We start from the raw sequence: 20,729 nt of genomic DNA, 5'->3' as shown, positions 1-20,729 counted from the left end.
CCAAAAACATGCGATATGGGGATTAGGTGAATTGGTCACTCTAAATTAACCGTAGGTGTGAGTGTGTGAGTGAATGGTTGTTTGTCTCTATGTGGCCCTGTGATGGACTGGCGAACTGTCCAGGGTGTACCCCGCCTATCGCCCAATGTCTGCTGAGATAGGCACAGCACCCCCCGTGACCCTCTGGTGGAGGAAAAAGCGGTAGATAATGGATGGATGGATGGATATTAGTTTTCTATTTCAAAAATGAGTATTATTACCATATTGTTACTGTCCTGTGATTTAAAACCTTTGTCCGTACAGATGATCCCATAGTGACTCTATAATATTCAGGTCTGGACTGGACATAAATCAGCTGGGTTTTTTTCTGCCCTAGATATGATTTCACTGTATTAGCAGAGAGATTTAGATTATCTACACACTGAAAATAAAACCATTTCCTATCAGGTGATTTACAGAAGCAATGGCAACAATGATTTCATCACTACTTGATAGGTGTAAATAATCAGGTTAATAAAGGCTGTGTTCCAACATATTTTAATGATTTAATGAAGACTGTACTATATCAGGTCATTACACAACGCTACTAATTTGCTATAAACATATTATAATAAGGTTACAAACGTATGTAGGGACAAAACATGCTATTCTTAATATAAATAAGAATAATTATGTATTGTATGAATAATTCTGGTTTGGACACAATAAACAAGGGAACATGGCAGGGAAAGGGTTAATAGTAACAGGTTTGACAGTAACAGATTTGACGACTTATGCTTTAGGTAGCCATTACTAGCCATGTCGTATGTTAACTAACAAATGAGGCTTTTCATAAATTTAAATATTTTTTAGATTTAGATCATCTTTAAAATTCTTTGAAAGTATCAAGTATCAGTATTTAAGGAATATTTAAAATGAAGATTATTTGTTTACCATACCAATTTTTTTTATTTTTATATTTTGATGTTAATACAGATTATATGGGTAGGTTTTGTGTGAGGGACGCAAAATGGCACGTTTTAGTAGAATGACCCATATATATATACATATATACACATATATATGTATAATGATTCATAAGTAAATGAAGGTAACTTAATAAAAAGCAAATAAGTCCATGAATGTATAACTTCCCACTTGCAAAACGCTGTCACTAATGTGTGTGTCATTCTAACCAACAATGAAGTGTGTGTGTGTTTGTGTGTGTGTAGCTGTTATCTGTGTGTGTGTGTGTGTGTGTACACACTGTACATGCGGTCAAAAACATTTGCATACAATTTGTTTTCACGTTGCTGTGTTGACATTTTGCTTTAAATGACGCCTGTCAGGATGAATTTAGCCTCAACTACTTCCTTTCATTTTGAGAGCGTTGAGCAGTGGCCTGGCTTTGAATGGCACAGTGGAACAGATTTGAATTTACAGTGTCATTCAACTATTCCGCCCTCCTGATTTGCAACTCAAAGAGAAAAAAATCTTTTATTGTCCACGTCTGTTTTGCTTGAAGGCAGCGACAAAGAGAATACTTAGGATAATAAACCTTCAGGGGAGATTTAAAGAGCAATATGTTTAGGTATTAAAGGTTCAGGATTTAAAAAAGTAAATGTTGTTTGTTTTTCTCTTTGTGGCTGATCTTTTTTATATCAAACATTTTGTACATCAGAAAAATCATTAAACGCATTTAAATTCACAGTAAACAGGAGTTTGACATGCTTGAAATAAAATAAAAGTACTTCAGTTAATTATGTTACAACAAACCTTCAGAAGAGCCAGAATTATGAGTTTAATCTCAGAATAATGACCTTTTATTTCCCTCTAAATTATTATTATTTTTTATGACTTTTATGTTTTTGTTTGTTTGTTGTCCAAAACTGCCATTTTCTTCTTTTCAGTGTAGAATCAAAGGGGAGTTACCTGTGCTTATGCTCAGCAGGTTTCACTTCACTTCCTTCCCTGCGGTTGTTTTGAGGTGTGGTGTAAATATTTCTCAAGACACCTTGTCAGTCAGTAGAAGGGACACTGTTGTTCCTCTCATGCTCAACTACTTTTTTTTTTGACATCTCTTAAACTCATTATCAGGTAAGATTTCCGTCCAAAACACTGAGGACGAAAAAGAAACGAGAGAGCTTGACGCATTTTCAGACACGCGTCACATTTCCCTGACTGTTCACACATGCTAAAATAAGCTGCTGTATTCTCACCTTGACCACTGAACCATACAGTCGTTCCTCATTCCACTGTGTTAACCTGCACGCACGCCCTTTCGCTCAACTTTGCTTCTCAGTTGGTTTCTATGATTTTTAGATGACATCATATTAGACACCTGATCTGTTTCATATATATATATATAGTCTGCACTTTACATACAAGCTGCTTTGTTTCTCGCTGACACATCAGATCCATATAGTGCTGGATTTTTACTGTTGGTTGTCTTTTCTCTGTCTACTGTATTATTTAAAAAAGCATTTACATGTGTAAATATGTGTCTTTGCATTTGAAAAAAACAAACCCCACACCATCTGTAGACCTACTGTATGATCCAATCCAATTAGTTTTTTTAAAACAAAATCAAAAACAACAAATAAAACTGTGTGATTAAAATACATGTATTATTATTACATTACATATTAGAGCTGCAATTATTTCCATCGTCAATTAATCTGCCTCTTGTTTTCTTAATTAAGCGAGTAATCATTTGGTTCATAATTTAAAAAACAAAACAAAACAAAAAAAAATTATCAGCTTTAATGGTTTCTTTGTTATATGGGTCTGTCAAAGTGCATCAGGGCAAATTGATCATTTCCTGATTTTCAAAAATGTATTAAAATTATTCCATAGGAGCTTTGCAAATATTTTCAACGGATCCTTGTTTTCCGACTCCCACTGACGACGGTGACTTTAGAACTGACAGTGGTGACACTAATCTGACCTGATCTGATAATTAATTATATTCTTCTGTAACCCCATACTGTATATTGGACGTGAAGTACAGATAACAACAATTGTGAGCACTGTGGCAAACATTCAACAAGAAACATATACTGTAGGTTCAATTAGCAATAGGCTATCATTAATAACAGTTAAAGTTGACTGTAATGACTATGAAACTGGTGGGAATTACAGTGAATGTTAGATTTGGTTAAATGTTGTCATGCCATTTTCATTTGGCTTTAGTCATTGGAGATGCATAACTTACAAGGGATATTGTATACTACATGCTATGTAGGTAGGTAGTAATATAGAAGAAATATAGGGGAATTAGATAAATAAAAATATAAAAGAGGTAAGTGAAACATTACAGGTCATATTAGTATTTATTGTGACAATTATATTCTAGCCTCCTTTGAGGACCATTTGGTCTTTGTCACCACCGTCATGTTAAGAGTTGTTCAGTCATCTTGTTTCCCTTCTGTTGCATCTTATTTCCTTCTATCAACAAGTTTAAGAGAAAATAGCAAACCTACAGGAGCTTGAGTGACCTTGAAGCATGCAGTGCAGAGCTGAAGGTTTGAAAATGGGGTCCTCAGGAATGTATTTGACTTTTTAGTTACCTGATTTTATTGCTTTTTATAAATCTGATACATATCTGACGGTGGTGACGAATATGTGCAACATATTTTGAGCAACCATAAAATAATAGTAAATATTGTTCAAAACTCACTGTTTGTAGTTTTTAATACATATTACAATGTACTCTTTCATACGGTGGCCCTGAGGTGCAAAACACAAATGCAAATCACAAAACACAACACAAATCAAAAACGCAAATCAAAAAACACAAACGCAAATCAAAAACACAAAAAAAGTGAGTTAATGTTTTTGTGTTTTCTGCATTTGTGTTTGCGTTGTGAGTTAGCATATAATATTAGCATATAATAATTAAATTAATAAACATTAAAAATAAACCTATAAAAGAACCTTACATATGTGCAAAGGACTCCCTGATTATGACGTTGGTGCTTTTTATTCATGTAAAATGTTATTCGTTTCCAACAGAAATAGCACTTTTCTTAGTGGAACATGTTTTTGCCAAAGTTTCAAGAATCAGTGCCATACAACACACACACACGCACGCACACACACACACACACACACGCACGCACGCACGCACACGCACACACACACACACACGCACACACACACACACACACACAGACACACACACACACACACACACACACACACACACACACACACACACACACTACTGTAGTTACTGTATTTGGCTGAGTGGGTCAATAGTGGAGGGGGGTCAACATTCCTTCAAACTTTTCCTCTCGCGGGACTCACTGACCTGCAGCCCGAACCATCGCGACGTTTCCTGCTGTTTAAGTGTTTTGGTGGCAGGCAGTTACTGTTAATTCAGCAGCGGGCAGCAGCAGCTACAGCCTCTGTGGAGCTGAGCTGAGCTGAGCACTAAACCCGCGGAGCCAAGTCCAAGAAAGGTGGAGACTCCTGGTCAACTTCCTGCACAATAATCTTGAAGCACCACCAAGAGAGAAGTAGGGAGGCTGGCCCTGCTGCTGCTGCTGCTGCTGCTCCCGCTGCTGGGGCAAAGACGAATGGATATACGACTCATTCGACTACTTTAAAGGCAGAGAATCGACTGCAAACACCTTGTGGGGTGATTTACTGTACTCAGCTACCTGGCTAGTCGCTAGCTAGCATCGGTGCTGCTGGATAACGCATTCCCAGCGTTTGGTGGCGAGGCGTTGCGAAGGGCAGGAATGGGTAAGTTTTCCATGATGTGGCGGCTGTGTTTGTTTTGTGTGTACGTCGTCTTGCTCTTTCTCTTTGCTTACTCTGTCATTGCGCAAAAACAAGAAGTCGACCCCGTTGACGGCATTCAACCTTAGTGTCGGCGTCTTGAGTCGCGCCCTCGGCTTTTGACAGCAAGGAGTTAAAGTTAGCACACGCCACATAGCTAGCTGCGTAGCCTAGCTTAGCTGTTTAGGTAACTGGATGAACGCCACCTCCATCCTTAGGCGAATCTTAATTAAGCTGATATCACACTGCACTCGTTGAACCGAGGACTCCCTGGAACTCCCTTTTTTTATTGACAGTGCTGCTTTGCTTGTATGTGTGTATTTGGAACAACTCATTCAAACAGAAAAAAAAACTCTTGACATCAGCTGCTACTGATAGTTAAGGTTAATTTTTACCCCCCTTCCGTGTTGTTGCTTTGAGGATGAATTGACTGAATCTTTTTTAAGCTCAGTCTGTGACTTGCATTCCTTCCATGACAGTGACAGATACACTGCAACTTCCCCACACCCAAACAAATGTTTCACCTGCTTCCACTCCACACTGGGCATGACTGGTTTTTGACATGGACCTGTGACCCAATGCTCAGCCCGATTATGTGATGGAGGGAGGCATGACAGCATCACATAATCTGGACATTAAATTTCCCATCGTGGGCAGAAAGCATACAACTTCACCAAGGCTGCTCAGTTTGTGTCAGTCCATGTTAAACTTTATTTTGTTACACATACAATATTTTGTATCCAGATCTGCACCAAACCTAATATTTTCTTCCTTGAGACACCCCATCTTTTTAAAATTATGATCCTCATAAAGAGACACCCAAACATAGTCAAAAACAAAACCTTTGTCGGCAAGAGTAAATGCAAGGGGAAGCAGAGGTGGACGAGACTGTCTGTGGTTGCCATTCTGTGAAGACTTAGAGGAAACACTCTGATCTTTGTGTTGCTACCGTACACCTCCTGTTACAATATCATGAAACTGCTTGTGTGTGTGTGTGCTGCTGCTGCTGCTTCTCGCTCGGTACAGTGCAGCATGTGTGGGTTGTATGTGGTAGGACTTGTTCAAGAGCCTTGCTATGTTGTAAAACAGGTTTTGACACCTTTGCTCAGTCCTGCAGACTGTTGCTCTCACTGGCTTGCGTTCAAACTTTCTTTTACATTAACTTATTTTACTTGATGATTAACTAGAATTTAAATAGCAGAGCGAGGGTGTAGGATGAATAAACATTGAATTGCACAGGACATAAAACAGGGAACAGTCTAACTGAAAACTCTACCTCCAATGCCTCTGTGTGAAAATCCACCAAAAGGCTCCATAACCAGAACACCACAAGTTTGTCAGTGTTGCACTAGTCTGTGGTATGTCTTTCCCCAGGTAGCTCTCTGCACATGGTATCTGAGTTGTGTTTGAACATGTCCACGCTGTGTGAGAGCTCCTCTCACACTGTGTTTGATTTTCCCCTCTGTGTAGCTTACACTACAGGTAAATGAGGTAAAATATCCACAAACTGGCTCTGTGGTGCTCAGTGTATTCTTTACCTCTCTGCATTTTATTTAAATACTTGGATAGTGTATATATATGTAGGTAATGAGGACAAGGTGAGAAGGGAGCTGTAACGACGCAGAGGAAAGATTCTTGGTTTAATTTGACGTTGGGATGCTGTAATTACAGAGACAGCTGCTTATACACCAGGAAACCCTGTCACTTAGTCAATGTCTTTGCAGACATGTGCCACAATGTGCGATTAAACATTAACCACACTGGGCTGAATCAATATTTTTACTAGATTGTGGTTCTTGTTTATTTCCCACTAAACTGATGAAGGTCATTTTAACTTACTGGGAGGTGAGATGCACATTATTTGCTATAACCCCCCCCCCCCCCACCCCCCCCAAAAAAAAACCAATAAAAAAAAAAAACAATTTGAGTACTCATATCTGGAAGTGTAAATACAATTTGGAACCAATTTACAGGGAAATCACTTTGCAAAACTGAAGAGTTAATAAATGAGAGGTTGTCACAGTCAGTGGTGCACACGGCACGTCTTGAAATTTAACAAGGTGCAGCATGATTCCAGATGGGTGGTCAGTGAGGCACAGGTCAGTGCTCAGAGTGGCAAACAAACTCTAGTTGATATTGTGGATAAGAAAAATATGGTTTTATTGTCTATTAGTTTGTGATACTGAAAATTAATATCTAGACTGTGGCTGCCTGCCATACAGTCTAATTTGTCTTGGTATGTTTGTATTATTCACCAGATTTATTTTTCATAACAGGACTTATACCTTAGGTTTTCCTCTTTGGAAGCATTTTAGGTTATCAGATGTGCAGTGCTGTCTGCCCTTATGCTTTCATGCTGTTGTCTGCTACTAGCACTATCATTAGTAATGACCATCTACTGTGCACATATGGGATGCAGGTCTTTCCTTCATGCAGGGACATGTTTTTCTCTATTGTTTCATATTAAAATAGATGTGTAACTCACCTATAACCTTGACTTGCAATCAATTGCAGTCTGTGCAGTCTGCAGTATATTAAGAACTTAATTAAGAACCCTTAAAGGGAACCCTTTAAGGGTTCTTAAAGGGTTCTACTACAATTGTCACTTCAATTTGCACTGCAGAGCAATCACGTATGTATATATTTAAGGGCAGCTGTGGCCTAGTGGTTAGGGCTTTTAGTTAACTGTTAAAGCCTTAAACCTTTTAAGGGTTCTTAAAGGGTTCTGCCGTGCCAGTGAGCGGCGCTCGGGGAGCAGTGAGGGGGTTAGGTGCCTTGCTCAACAGCACTTCAGCTGTGGACTGGTCGGGGATTGATGTATGTATGATGTATTAAAAATATACATACGTGATTGCTCTGCAGTGCAAATTGAAGTGACAATTGTAGTAGCACAATTTTCCTGATTTCTAAACAAAAAAAAAAACTGCATTGGCCATAGAAAACCGGCTTAGACAATGGGGAAAAGCGGTGACTCGAAACAAAAAAGGTACGGCATCATTACTATCTATCTATAAAGCAAGTTGTGTCTGTGTGTGTGTGGGCATATCTCGCTGACCGTTACCCAGTTCGACCTACAATTTTGGATATGGGTTGGTCATGGCCCGATGGTGTGCATCCCTTATTTTCACGTTTTTTTTGAGTAATTTAAATTTTCGCTGATTTATCACGCTACACCAGGCAGGGGCACCATCAGGATTGTCTTTCATAGTAAGCACAGTACCCCTCTAGGCTACTTTTAAAACGATGCATCTGCAAATAATGTGTCAAAAAATGTGTTTGTTGTACAGACATCGTGTACAAGCTCATAACTTTAAGGAAGGACTTAAGTATTTTATTTTGACAAAACATAGTTTTACCGTCAGTGAATGTTTTAAAAATGCATGGATGTGGCCACAATGGACACGACTACAGGTCGCGAATAGCCTACTGCCCTCTTCATAATACTGCCTACTGCATCTTCTCAATGCACTCATAATTTTCATAATTTATTTCTTAAAATAACTATTTCTGTGTCTCTTTATATCTCAATGTACATCTATGTGTTACCCAATATATGCTTTGTATATTAACACTACACAAGTAAGTCCAACCTTCACACACATTGGCCTCATTTGGCCATAACTGAAAAATCTTCTCGAGCTCCCACTATAGGAATACTAGGGCCCTATGATTTCTGTGTTAACGGAATCGCGGAATTGGCCAAAAAAAAACGGAATCTAATGTTAAATGCGGAATATTGCGGAAATCGACATAATGTGACTGAAATGCTGTCATCGTGAGGAGAAGGAACGTTTGTCTGGAGAAATGTTCCGGGGAACGCTCATTCGTGGCACCACCCGTGCATCTCCCCACAAACACTCACCCGGCCAGGGTTTCCCCCAGTGCGTGTTGCTTGTTTATTTACTTTATATACACTTTTTTTTCTAAACCGCGGAAGTGCGCTGCGCCCGCATGTAGCCGGCGAGCGTCCCCTTGTCCAGGTGCCGATTGAAACCCAAGTCACACTATCGAATACGCCATTATTACGGTTATATTGTTATTGTCAATAAAGATGTTATATTTAGGAATGCACCGATAATTCGGCGGCCGAAACACGGCGAGTAAACTGTGGAACATCGCCTGTTAAATGCTGGAAAGTCTCTGCACAAAAGTGAAACTTTTGAACTCCCCGCGACTTTCACTTCACACCAGAGAACATTGTCTCTCTTTGAACAGTTAACTAAAGACATCGGCTCATCTGATGCATCTGTCATTCCCTTAATTGCAGAGTTGTAGGGGTAATATTGCGTGTAGAGAAACGATCCAGTCGGATACGGAGAAGCGGACGTCGCAGGAGAGGGAGAAGAGTACGGCGCAGGGGCGGTGCGCAGAAATCGCACCAGATGAGGGGGCACTACCACTTTTTTATTTATGTTAATTATTTTACTTTTAAATGTGACCAGCATTGCATGGCTTGTTTTAAGATTCACTGGCATTAACTTAATTAGGATTTAACTTAAGTCAAAACAATTGAACAATTGAGAAGTCAGTGGATTCAAGAAGAAAGTTGCATTTCAGTGGACATTTTATTCACTGACACAAAAAGCACACATTCTATGGTGGTAAAGTAAGTATAAAAGGTTAAAAAAAACAGAATAAAAAATAAATAAAACAGAAAAAACAGAATTCTAAAAAATCAAAACGGAATTTGGAAAAAAATAAAACGGAATTTGGAAAAAAATAAAACGGATTTCATAGGGCCCTAGAATACATACTTCCTACAGGCACTGCACTAGTCATCTTAATGCTCCAACAGTGATTTTAACAATTAATCAGTTGTGTGCAGTTGACAAAAAGAAAGCATGTTACCAGTTGTGTGAAGGCTTTGCATATACTGTAAAGAGGTACAGTTCTTTTGTTTTCCTCTTATGACTCTTGGTTATGTGATTTGTGAATCGGGACTGGTTTAATAGCAACCTGAATTATGGTGATTGTCAAGTGTAGCTTCCAGGTGTGTGTAGACGTTGGCAGGGCGTTGGTAAGAGTAGACACTATTATCTTCACACTAATTAAGGGTGAGCAGGAAGAACGGAGGCTTCCGTGTTTAGAAGTAGCAGCTCCCCCCTGACCGTCTTGCTTGATTTCTCCCTGTTGTGCTTTACACTTCGTATCAGCAACCTCTCAAAGAAGTGTGAAGGAGTAGAGTTATGAGTTTCCTTTTTTCTGATAGTGTGAGTGAGTGAGTGAGTGAGAGAAGCAGGCACACTGATTTAGACAGTCTGCCTGGCAGTCAGTTCGCCTGCGTGGCCTTCAGTTTTCTCCCTAGCTCCCTTTCCCTTCCTGCCTTCCTTCCTCTCCCCCCTAACATCCTCCTGTACTGTCTGTCACTGGTTTATTCAAGAGCCATATTGTGCTAACTCTTTACCTGGAAGTGTTGTGTTTGTGTGTGTGTGTGTGAGAGAGAGAGAGAGGGAGGGAGGGAAATCAATAACTTGGAAGTTTTCAGTCCTCCGAACCTTGACCCAGCATGCAGACGGGAAGTGCAATCCATTTTATGCCAAGTAATTTAATTTTGTTGATTGAAAGCAAATATAACAGCAATAATTAACCCTGACAAAGAGACATATGAAGTATTGCAGCGAGTGGTCTTAATAGAAAGCAGTATCAGTCACTCTCTTGTCCTACAGTGGAAGCTATGCACTGAAGAAGAAACATCAATTGTGTCTGATAAGAGAAACTTAGGTTGAAGCAAGACCAGGCATGATGGAGGAATGAGGAATGTTAATAGACACACTTTTGTACACAGAACAGCCATAGTAAAGCAGCAAACAGGCAGAAAGTCACTTTATATGCTATCATTGAAAGATGTGAGTTCAATAAGAAGTTTCAAGTCTCTTGGACAGTCTTGGTCTCGGAACACTGAAACGTCTGGTATTTTACGTTGTGATGCTGTGCATTGATTCTTTGGAGCGCTGTATTGAGTAAGTTTTCTTGACGTGTTAGCAGTGGTTTGCATTCAAGCCTCTGATTCCTGTGGTTGCCTGTGTAGAACATTTTCAGCCATTAGACTTTTCATAGGACAATCCATAGTAGTATCCATATTAGTAGATTTCTTCAAATCTACTAATTGGGCTATATTCACTTTGCTTATAGTTTCCTTATATATTGTAATACATCTTTATCACAGCGGTATCACAGTGTTCTCAGCAGTGGCTGAACTGTTTGTTTCAAACCTTCAGGGCTTCATAAAGGAGGTAATGGTGCAGATACACACCAAAAAAAGTGTTTTTATGGGAGCTTTAAATGTTTTTTTTAATATTTATCCCTGCTTACACTTTTTACATAAATAAAATAGAATATGTCCTCCAATTCTGGAATTGCAAGAAATAACAGCACCGATTTTTATTCTTTTATTTTGTAGTTATTTATAGACCTACTGTACATGGATGGTAATAGATTAGCAGTAATTAACCTAAGAGACTCCATATTGTTGACAGCAAATAGCCCAGAAGAAGAGACCGCTGCAGAGCCACAGTAGTGCACTTTGTAATTACTAAATAATATTGGCGATCGTTAAGATGAAACGCAGATACCGGCAATCAGCAGGTTAACCCCTATTCAGGATAATTGTCATCACACCAGATTCTTGCCAACACACAGATACTCAAAGTATCTAACAGTGCCAATGTGTGCAGGGCCAACTTTGGTGGTGTGTGGATAATCCATCAAATGGTGAAATAAATGTTGATTAGTATTTCCTTAACACCACATGACACATTGTCCACATGACAGATATTCACTCACAGTTACCCTGGATTTCCACTAGACTAACACATTGATTAGAATGGAAGCTATTTGATTAGAATGGAAGCTATTTGCTTCCTTCTAATCGCAGGATCTCGTGAACTCGCGTCCGTTCTAGATTATCTCGTGATCTTCCGTGAATACCGCTGGCTCCCAAGGCTGCTGTAACGTGCCCGGTGGGGATTGCCGCTGGGCAGAGAACGAAGCAGTGGAACGTGTCCAGTGGAAATCCGAGGTAACAGCAAATGAACCCAAACTTATTTACATTTAAGAAGTTGAAAAAAAACAAAACATGTTTTTATAAATAATCCAGAAAACTGCAAACAGATAGTTGTAAGTAGATGATTATCAAGTGACTTATTGCTGCAGCCCTGCTTTCCACTGGCACTGTGACTGAAATCAATATTCACTTTAATCGTAGAGCATGTTTTCTCAATTAACAGACAAAACCACCACAATTTGCCTCAAAATACACATTACGTTTCTGGTATTCATACTGAGAGATCTGCTAATAACAGTTTATTACATTTTCAGCAACACAAACGTCAGTTTCCTGTTGGGAATAAGTGTCTGACGGCAGGATAAATTGGCCGACCTAATCTTAAGATGGCGTACGCTCTAGCTGACGTAGTTATTATCGGGTGAGCCTTGGCTCAGATCTGATTGTGGCTGGCATATTTCCACCAAGAGCATGTCTGTTTGTCTCATGAAAGTTCTACGCACCAATTTTGTCTCATACAACCAGACTTCAAATATCCTAAACTTATCACTTTATGAATTTGGATTGGGATCAGAGGCAATAACGTGATTGGAACATAACGTCGTCTCCGTTGGAATGCAGTTGCATCTTGGCAGCAGCCTGTGGCTGTTGCGTACATCTGCTGAGGAAATGGTGCATACAAGAATACAGTGTCGACCAAAGCACAGCGAAATGACTCCTTTAGCTTTTGATCATCCTACTCTTCCACTCACTCACCCATGTCTGTCTGTCTCAGCTGTTGCAAATATGTGAGGAATCCTCAGCCACCACTCCCCAAAGCCTTCGTGTCGTGCCACACTGTGAACGAGAACGATTAAATGACAGGTTTCTTTTTTAGCTCTTGATTTTTTTGTCACTCTCACTGTATTTTTTTCTCTCTTTAAATCCACATCAGAGACTATTGACTTGATTTCCTCCTTGCTGGTGATAGCACAAAACCCTTTGGGGGTATGTAAGATACTCAGACAGGAAGTGAGGTTTTTGATACTGTAAAGATGTGGTTAATTGTCAATCAAACTTCATCCTTTATGTTGTTAGAGACAGATACTGTACTTTATCATTATACCTTTCAGTCAAACAGTGTTTACGCTTGTGGGTGGAAAACGTTTTTAGTCACCTCATATCGCAAGTCCATATCTCATGCACACAATAAGAAAGAGGAGATTCTCTGTAGAGGAGGGTGATTACTCAGAAATGTGTCGCCACCACAACTATTGTTTTCATATGGAACGGAGTAAGACGCTGAATTTGCAGAGCTCTACATATGTCACATTTGGCCCAGGCAGTCAATCAAATCAAAGATGAGGCAGGCTGTACAACTCAAAACCTCCATAATAATCGTTGCAACTGTACTTCAATATTCATCCACCAACTTTGCATGTGGTTTTTTGCCCATTGCTCATAGTTGCATCATAATTTGCATAATATTTCCACCTGTTTCAAGAAACCAGCCATACACCACAGAGCTAAGTAAAGCAAATGTAGAGTTTTCAATACATTTCATTCAGGAAGTGTGATTTGTTTATCTGTTAATGAACTACTCTGTATTCTAATTCAAGGATGAGAAACGTATGCCTGGTACCCAGTATGCATGTGTTACATGATAACAATAATAGGACCTTTTGTTGACATTAATGTATAAACCCTGGACTGACACGCTGTGTACAGTATCCTAAATTGCAGCAGTGGTGATTTGCTAATTGTGTTTCTAAGCAGCACATTTTTAAGCCCTACCTCACTTATGTAAAAGCTGCACATCACACTGGTATGTACAACATACAGTACAATATTTAAATGTGCTTATGTCATATGGGAAATACTATATCCATAAATCTAAATGGACAAAACCAAGATTTCAACAGTTCAAAATGGAGAATAGATTTGAAAAAAGGAACTCTTTAAATGGGTTCAAACATAGCAAAGGTACATATACTGTAACAGGACGTAGTGCTGGAACATTACACCAAAAAACATAGAAGACGATGTTGTAAACATTAGATATTTTAACAGAAATGGAGACAATGAACTGAGCCTGGGGAAGGAAAATAACGTCTGTTTCCGTGTGCATATTTAGCGACTTTACAGAACTCCAGCAACTTTTTTAAATTTTTAAAAAAGCGACAAATCTATATGACTTTCTGTCATAAAACTACTTAACGTAAATAAAAACCTTGCAACGTCCAATAAGCAATTTTCAGCTGGTAGCGCAGCTTATAAAAGTAATAAATAAAAATATGCCTAGTATTAAAATGAATGGACTCATTTTTAATTAATTTGTTGGATGTTTATGGAGAAATTTATGTAAGTCTGAGGCTAAATGACTGTCATGCCTTTTATAGTGTGTGTGTGGGTGCGCATGAGTGTTTGCTTGTTTGTTGTAATATTCCTTTTATTCTAAATGCTGATAAATGTTTTCTGCTCCAGTCCAAGATAGTCTATATGACTATATTTAGTCCAGGATTATAAATTGTGTTGGGTGCCATTTGCATGTGATATTATGCTAGTAATTGTTACTCACACACATTACTCCTCATTATGTTGCATCAAGCAAATAATGTGACGGCTTGTAAAGATGCTAATTAAAAACACTGTTTCCAGAAGACTATATGGGGTTCACTCTCAGTATCACGTCATCGTTTGATTATGTATATTCATCTTTTTTTCTCTGGACAGTCTTTAGACTCTTCATCTGCTGTCATCTGCTTGAAAGCACACCATTTAGTGGATGAGCATTTAGCTATAGCTCTTAGCCTTTTGACCCATTTCTGCATTCATGCCAGGATGACTCAACTCTTGCAGAGTGGCTGGAGCTGCTGCTGGGATCTGTGATGTTGTTTTGACAAGCAAACGCAAGGACATCCGAGCGTCCTGGGGATGCCCTGAACTGAAAATAATAAGAAATTAGACACCCTACTTTTAGGCAGGACGCCCTAAAGACACCCTATTTTTTCCTCCCGTTTCCCCCTGTAACCACCGAAAAGATGTTGTGATGACGCAAGCAAAAACTGCTGTCTATACCCGCTTACAGTCTGTCTGTTGGTTTGGAACACCAATAAAACGGTTCCAACAAGATGTGAGTACACGGTGGAACAGCACCTATTAAATGCTGGAAAGTCTCTTTGCTCACAAGCGAAACTTGGCTGCATACAGTGCAGATTATTAACTCCCCTTCTCGCCCCCTTTGAACAGTTAACGAAAGAGATCAGCTCATTTAATGCATCTGTTATTCCCTTAATTACAGCACTAAAGTGTCTTCTACACAAAGATTGAGACCACGGAGTGAAAACAATGAAAATCGCGACTGTAGTGAATCCTTTTTTTTTTTTTTTTTTTTTTTAAACAAAAAAAAAACTGCATTCATACTTTCTGGATTTGTTCCAGTAAACAGAAATAATTATCCTCTATTGTTGTTATAGCATTGCTAAAACAACACATCTAATGGTGGCCTAAGACATCTGCACAGTACTCTGTGTGTACATACAGAGTATATACACCTGGAAATTATGATTTTGTTAGATGTCTAGATTTGTCCACAAACCAGAATGGTTCAGCTTTAATGATTTTGTCATTATATGGAGCAAGGAAACCAGAACATCGTATTTAAGAAGCTGAAAAATCAGAAAGCTTGTTTCTATTATTTAAAGAAACACCCAAACAATTTAATTATCAAAATTGTTGACTATTCATTTAATAGTTGATTAATCAAATAATCGTTGCAGCCCTACATGTATGTAATGATTATTTTCATTGTTGATTAATCAGTTGAATGTTTTCTCAATAAATGTATTAACTGTTTGATCGATAAAATATCCGATAATTGTGAAACTTCTGTTTCCCATTCCTGCAACTGCTCCTCAAATGTCTCGTTTTGTCCACAAAAAAAATTATTGAGGTTGCTGCTGTCATAGAGGAGAAATCATAAAATATTTAAGAAGCCGAAAGAGGCCGATGTTGCAGTCCTCGACAGGATGTTACCACCATATTGTTCAGTTGTGTTGTCTGACATGACACACTTTAGTGAGTAACAGACCTGCTGACCCACATCCACACTGTCCCATTAACACAGTGCTAGCCAGAGAGACGAGCACGTAACCTTCCTGCTCAGGTACTGAAAACCAGTAGATTCAGTATTTTATTAACTGCTTCCCAACTCACAATGTGTGTGGGCTTAAAAAAAAAAACAAGCAAACCCAGACATGTAATATATTTACTTTGTTTGGAAATGAGCCTGTCACACTCAAGGCTCTTTAGTTTTTCCAGGGAGAGTTGCCAGGACTGAAGTAATACTTAAACAGTAATCAAAAACTAGAGGATAATCCCTGATTGAAAGACAAATGTAGCCCAGGTTTCTCTAGTTGTTTGTCTGTTGTTATTTTTGCGTTCTTCATTTTCATTCCTTTGAATAAAGTCATAGTTTTACCCTTGGGGCAACTTTAAGTTAATAGAACTACTTAGGCCAGAATTCCCCTGCTGCCGCTGCCTGACTGCTGCACACAGCCAGGAAGTGTGTTCCAGCTACACGAGCACACACACACCACCTGTATGCTGACTGTTTCCCCCACATTAATTTATTTAGGAAGGCATTTCCTCTGAGGAACAAACTGAGGGGACTGTTCCACTGCTGGTATTTCACAGGCCAACACCTATCACTCACTGCACTCACTGAGGAGCTACAGCTGTAGCTGTAACAGAAAGCCTTGACGTTTGCAGAAGTAGACACACATCATTTTGGCTTGACCTCCGATCACCATCAATCCCCACCATTTTCCCCCACAACTGAGAAAACAAACTTGTCCTCAGTAACACAGTTGAGGCAGGTTTTACATGTAGAAGAAACCAGGACGCCAGTGTGGAATCCATAAATGTATGGAAAATGATGGATGCATAAGAGCATAATATGATGTCATGTTTCTTTTTAGTTACATGGTTCAGAAGCAGTTTAAAAATACATATGGAAAAAAAAGTGTTCCCTGTTCATTCTTTACAGTCGTTTTCCCCTTAACTCGAGACTATAACAACAATATTTTTAGTAACTCGTTATCATCTGGTATGTTAAGCGTGGGCAAATAAAATTCAGTAACACTGTATAAATAAGTACCTACCAGTGTGTGGATGTGGAAATAATTTAATTGATACTGATTTGGCTGGCCTGTGGTCCTCAGGCGGGGTGTGTTTTTAGTGGTTGCTGAGACACTGTCATCTGTGTGGTTGCACAAAAAGTCCCTCTACTCCTCATCCAGTCATCTGGAAGATGAGTACTGTCTTCCCCATGTGTTGTGTTCACTCAGAAGAGTGTGATTCTGTCCGTCAGTGTTGCATCTTGTTTTGTTTACAGCAGCTGAGCAGGCCCCGTTTCTATCTCTTCCTGTGGTTACATGGGCAGATAGTGCTAAATTACTGTCTAGGGCCTTGTTTATTTGTGGATTTGCTTGGCTTGTATGGTGTTTTTTTTTTTTTTTTCCTTCTCTGTCTGCATAACTAGAAAATGTAGTCCCTGGAGCTGACTGCTTTATCTGCAGTTGAATTTAAATGTCAGATAATACAGGATATAATTGTTTATGCGCCAGTTTAAAACCACTATTCAGTTCATTGTGGTTTTAAACTTCTTCTCATATGAGATAAAACATTCAACAAGGTTATATCTTACTAATGTCTGTGATGCTTGAATATGTTTGCCAAAGCAAGCCTTTTCTGAGTGGAAACCAAAGCTTTGTATGGCTTTATAAATTGCTTACCCACCGTTGCACCAAAGTCCATGGAGAAGATCTGTGTTTTTCCTTTGCACGCAGGAGTTGTTGATGAACTGCTGCCTCAATTGATACATTTAAATGTGGTATTCTTTTGACTTGGGTGTTTGAAAATCTTATTTTGGATTTATGTTGGTGACACAAAGTTGCCAAACAGCAGTCATCGACCAGCAGCTCCATTGTTCTCACAACTTAAAAAATGCAGATTTTCTCCATGGATATGGGTATGGAGGGGTTTACAAAGAAACACAAATCTCAGTTTCCTGCTGGATTTCCTGTTCCTAAGATAGCATAGGTTTCTAAGATACTTAGGTGAGCATTGTGTGTTAAGTGACTAAAATCTCTGCTTTTCTTGTTTCTCTGCCATGCAGCCTTTTTTTTTCACCTGCATATTTTTGGTGATAGGGCGTAGTTATCGCTGATTACACGTCAGTACCTCACACTATCACACTTACAGTAGCTCAAGCAGACAGAGCTGTGAGTGAACACATTTTTCCAAGACATGTGACCACGTTTTTTGTTTTTATAGCCTGTTGTTAAATCACTTAAATGACCAATTTGGCCTTTTGCACAGCAGCCATTTTGACGTGTCTCTGCAGTAAAATGCATGTGATACTGACCACATTAATGATGGCTCTATTCAGTTCTTGTAAGTCAGGATAGTATGACAGTGAACCAATCAAATCAAGGAAGCTAAATGGAACTGTGCTGTGATTTATTTGATAATGAGACTTGTGATTTTCTTAATGTGACCTGTTAAAAATGGCTGTTTTAACATGTTTGTTTACAATTGAAACGGATCATTTGTATACGACTCTTCTTTCAAAAGCTGCATTGACTATCTCCGTGTTTAACATTTCATTGTATTTAGATGCAACTGTCAAGAATGATCGCCCTGTAATGCATGTAATTGCCACATTTAACTATTATTACCACAAGAATGAATGCTAAACAATTTATGAGTGGTTAAGTCTGCCTGTTATGTTGATATGTGTTTGACCTGGCAGTGAGGCCTTGTCACGATGCTGGCCTCAACACTGTGATGACTGTCACCCATAAGTGATAATAACTTGCATGATTCTTCAGCCCAACCCTAGTGTGGAGCAACATTGGATTATTTTTAGTGGATGACCCGCTCATTCTTCTCCACAGGCATCAACATTAAGTTCTTTCTACTGTTTTTGTGTCATTCATTCATCTTAGAGCTGTGTCCTGCTCTATTTAATTGCCAGATATTATTTTCACTTGCTCTGTATCTCTCCAAATCACATTTATTCAGATAGTCATAGTTGCACTGACCATCAGCAACACTCTGGGAACATCCATTGTGGTGGTGGGGATTGTGTTCCTCCATGAACCATCCTCAGCAGATGGGTAGACCTGCCATTACTTGTTCCTCATCATTGCACTGCATGAATGTGTGTCATCACCACAACAATCAACTCTTTTCACAAACGGCAACATGTTGAAATGCTGCGGGGTTATTATCGTGCAGAATCTATTTTATGTGAGATAGGACTGTCACTTTATATCAGAAATTAAGTTAGGTCATTCGCCTTCACTATTGGTTCTATCAGTGTGCGAAATACCCATTAATAATCAGGGAGGTCCCATCTCCCATTTGTTGTGCAATATTGTTTCACCACCCCAGGAGCCACCTTGCAGTATTGGCTATCTTCCCTGTCGGATGTGAGCTTGTGTGGGCTTTTTCCACAGCACCATTTCGAAAGCAATTAATTAAAACATTAAAAATACAAAATTACAAATAAAGTAATTTACATTTTGTCTGGTTATAAAGGATAAGAAAGCTTGCAAAGTGTATTATTTAGGTAGATCATATACAACTGGAATTACAAAAATATTTAGGAAAAAAACATGTTTTCCAATTACACTGCAACATGTTAAGACCATCCTCAAAGTTTGCCTTTGGGGCTTTCAGAGGATCTCAAATGTTAATCATGGTCTAGCCCCCCAGACCCCCCTGTATTTTGCACGGTGGGTTCTATGTTATAACTTAAACTACCTTTCAAAAAATGTTGCCCTTCAAACTTTGCTTTCATCTAACAACCAGCAAAACTGTTTTCAGTCAGACCCAGAGTCAGAAGACACTGTCGTTGTGAAACACATCCACAACGGACGTTCTTTTTCTTCTGCGATTCAATGTACACAACCGGATGTGTCCGGACTAGTGCTTGGAGCGGGAGGATCTGCTGTTCAGGAGACGGGATCCTTATGCCACGATTCCAGGCTTTTTCAGACCGCTTATAATACAATAAAACCCAGCGTTCTCAGCAGTGGTTGAACTGTTTGTTTTGAAAGTTTAAGGCTTCATAAACGAAGTAATGGCGCAGATACACACAAAAAAAACAGCGTTAATTGAAACTTACGTCTATGGGAGCTTTAATGTTATACTCGTTGAAAAACAAGTGCTTTTCTTCAAAAATAATAAATACATTTTTTTTTAGATGACCCCAAACTTTTGAACGGGACTGTATTTCTATGTTGTAATGAAGACCTGATGAAACATAATTATATTTTAGCTAATGGAGCTTCCTCTTGCTGTCTGATTCTGTTTACACAGATCAGAATCAGAGTGGAGAAGTACATACTATGTGTATATCTCAAAACTTTCTTAAATCGAAATTTAAAAGAACATAAAACAAGAAGAATATATACTGTATATATAGTCATCAGGGAGACTGTAGGGCTTGAAACGAGGGTAAACAGGCTCTTTACTATTTTGTCTGCCTGCACTTTAACCGCTGCCGCTCTCATCCTCCCCTCAATGTCTTAAATACTGAGCATTTGATGAAGAAGTGGAAGCTTCTTGAAGGTTCGCTCAACACTGCTATGATGTTTGGGCCAAGGTTGATGAAGTCAGAGGCTTAAACGGAGACATTCACAAACTCATGTATGTTCCAGCAGTTAACACTGAGCCATGTTCACGCTTTTCATTTTAATGCTGAATGACTGCATCCAGGTTTGTGATGACTGTTGAGCCATTTTTTCACTGGTCACAAGAACTCACGAAAACCCACTAACGGCCACTGGCTTTTGTCTGCACTGGCTGCGGCTGTGATTGGCAGTAATATAAACATGACACCCTTCTTCAGCTTCTTTCTTTTTGGCAGTTGAGTCGCAGGGTCTGCAACTTATTTAGGCCAACATTACACACA

At 39.1% G+C, this 20,729-nt stretch overlaps 1 protein-coding gene across 1 annotated transcript in view; it reads left to right on the top strand.

Moving 5' to 3' along the window:
• cd2ap (CD2-associated protein) overlaps positions 1-20,729 on the top strand; it is a gene marked incomplete at its 5' end in the record, with an annotated part of 66,603 nt that overhangs the window by 6,154 nt on the left and 39,720 nt on the right. Inside the window, 3 exons of the mRNA XM_083898470.1 lie at positions 6,139-6,246; positions 11,706-11,782; positions 13,366-13,384. Of these exons, the coding sequence (XP_083754596.1) occupies positions 6,139-6,246; positions 11,706-11,782; positions 13,366-13,384 (204 nt within the window). The remainder of the gene's footprint in view (positions 1-6,138; positions 6,247-11,705; positions 11,783-13,365; positions 13,385-20,729) is intronic.

This window comes from Microchirus variegatus, assembly GCF_963457635.1.
Source record: "Microchirus variegatus genome assembly, chromosome: 12".
In the NCBI taxonomy this organism is placed as follows: Eukaryota; Metazoa; Chordata; class Actinopteri; order Pleuronectiformes; family Soleidae; genus Microchirus; species Microchirus variegatus.
This window is presented reverse-complemented; position numbering and strand designations above follow the sequence as displayed.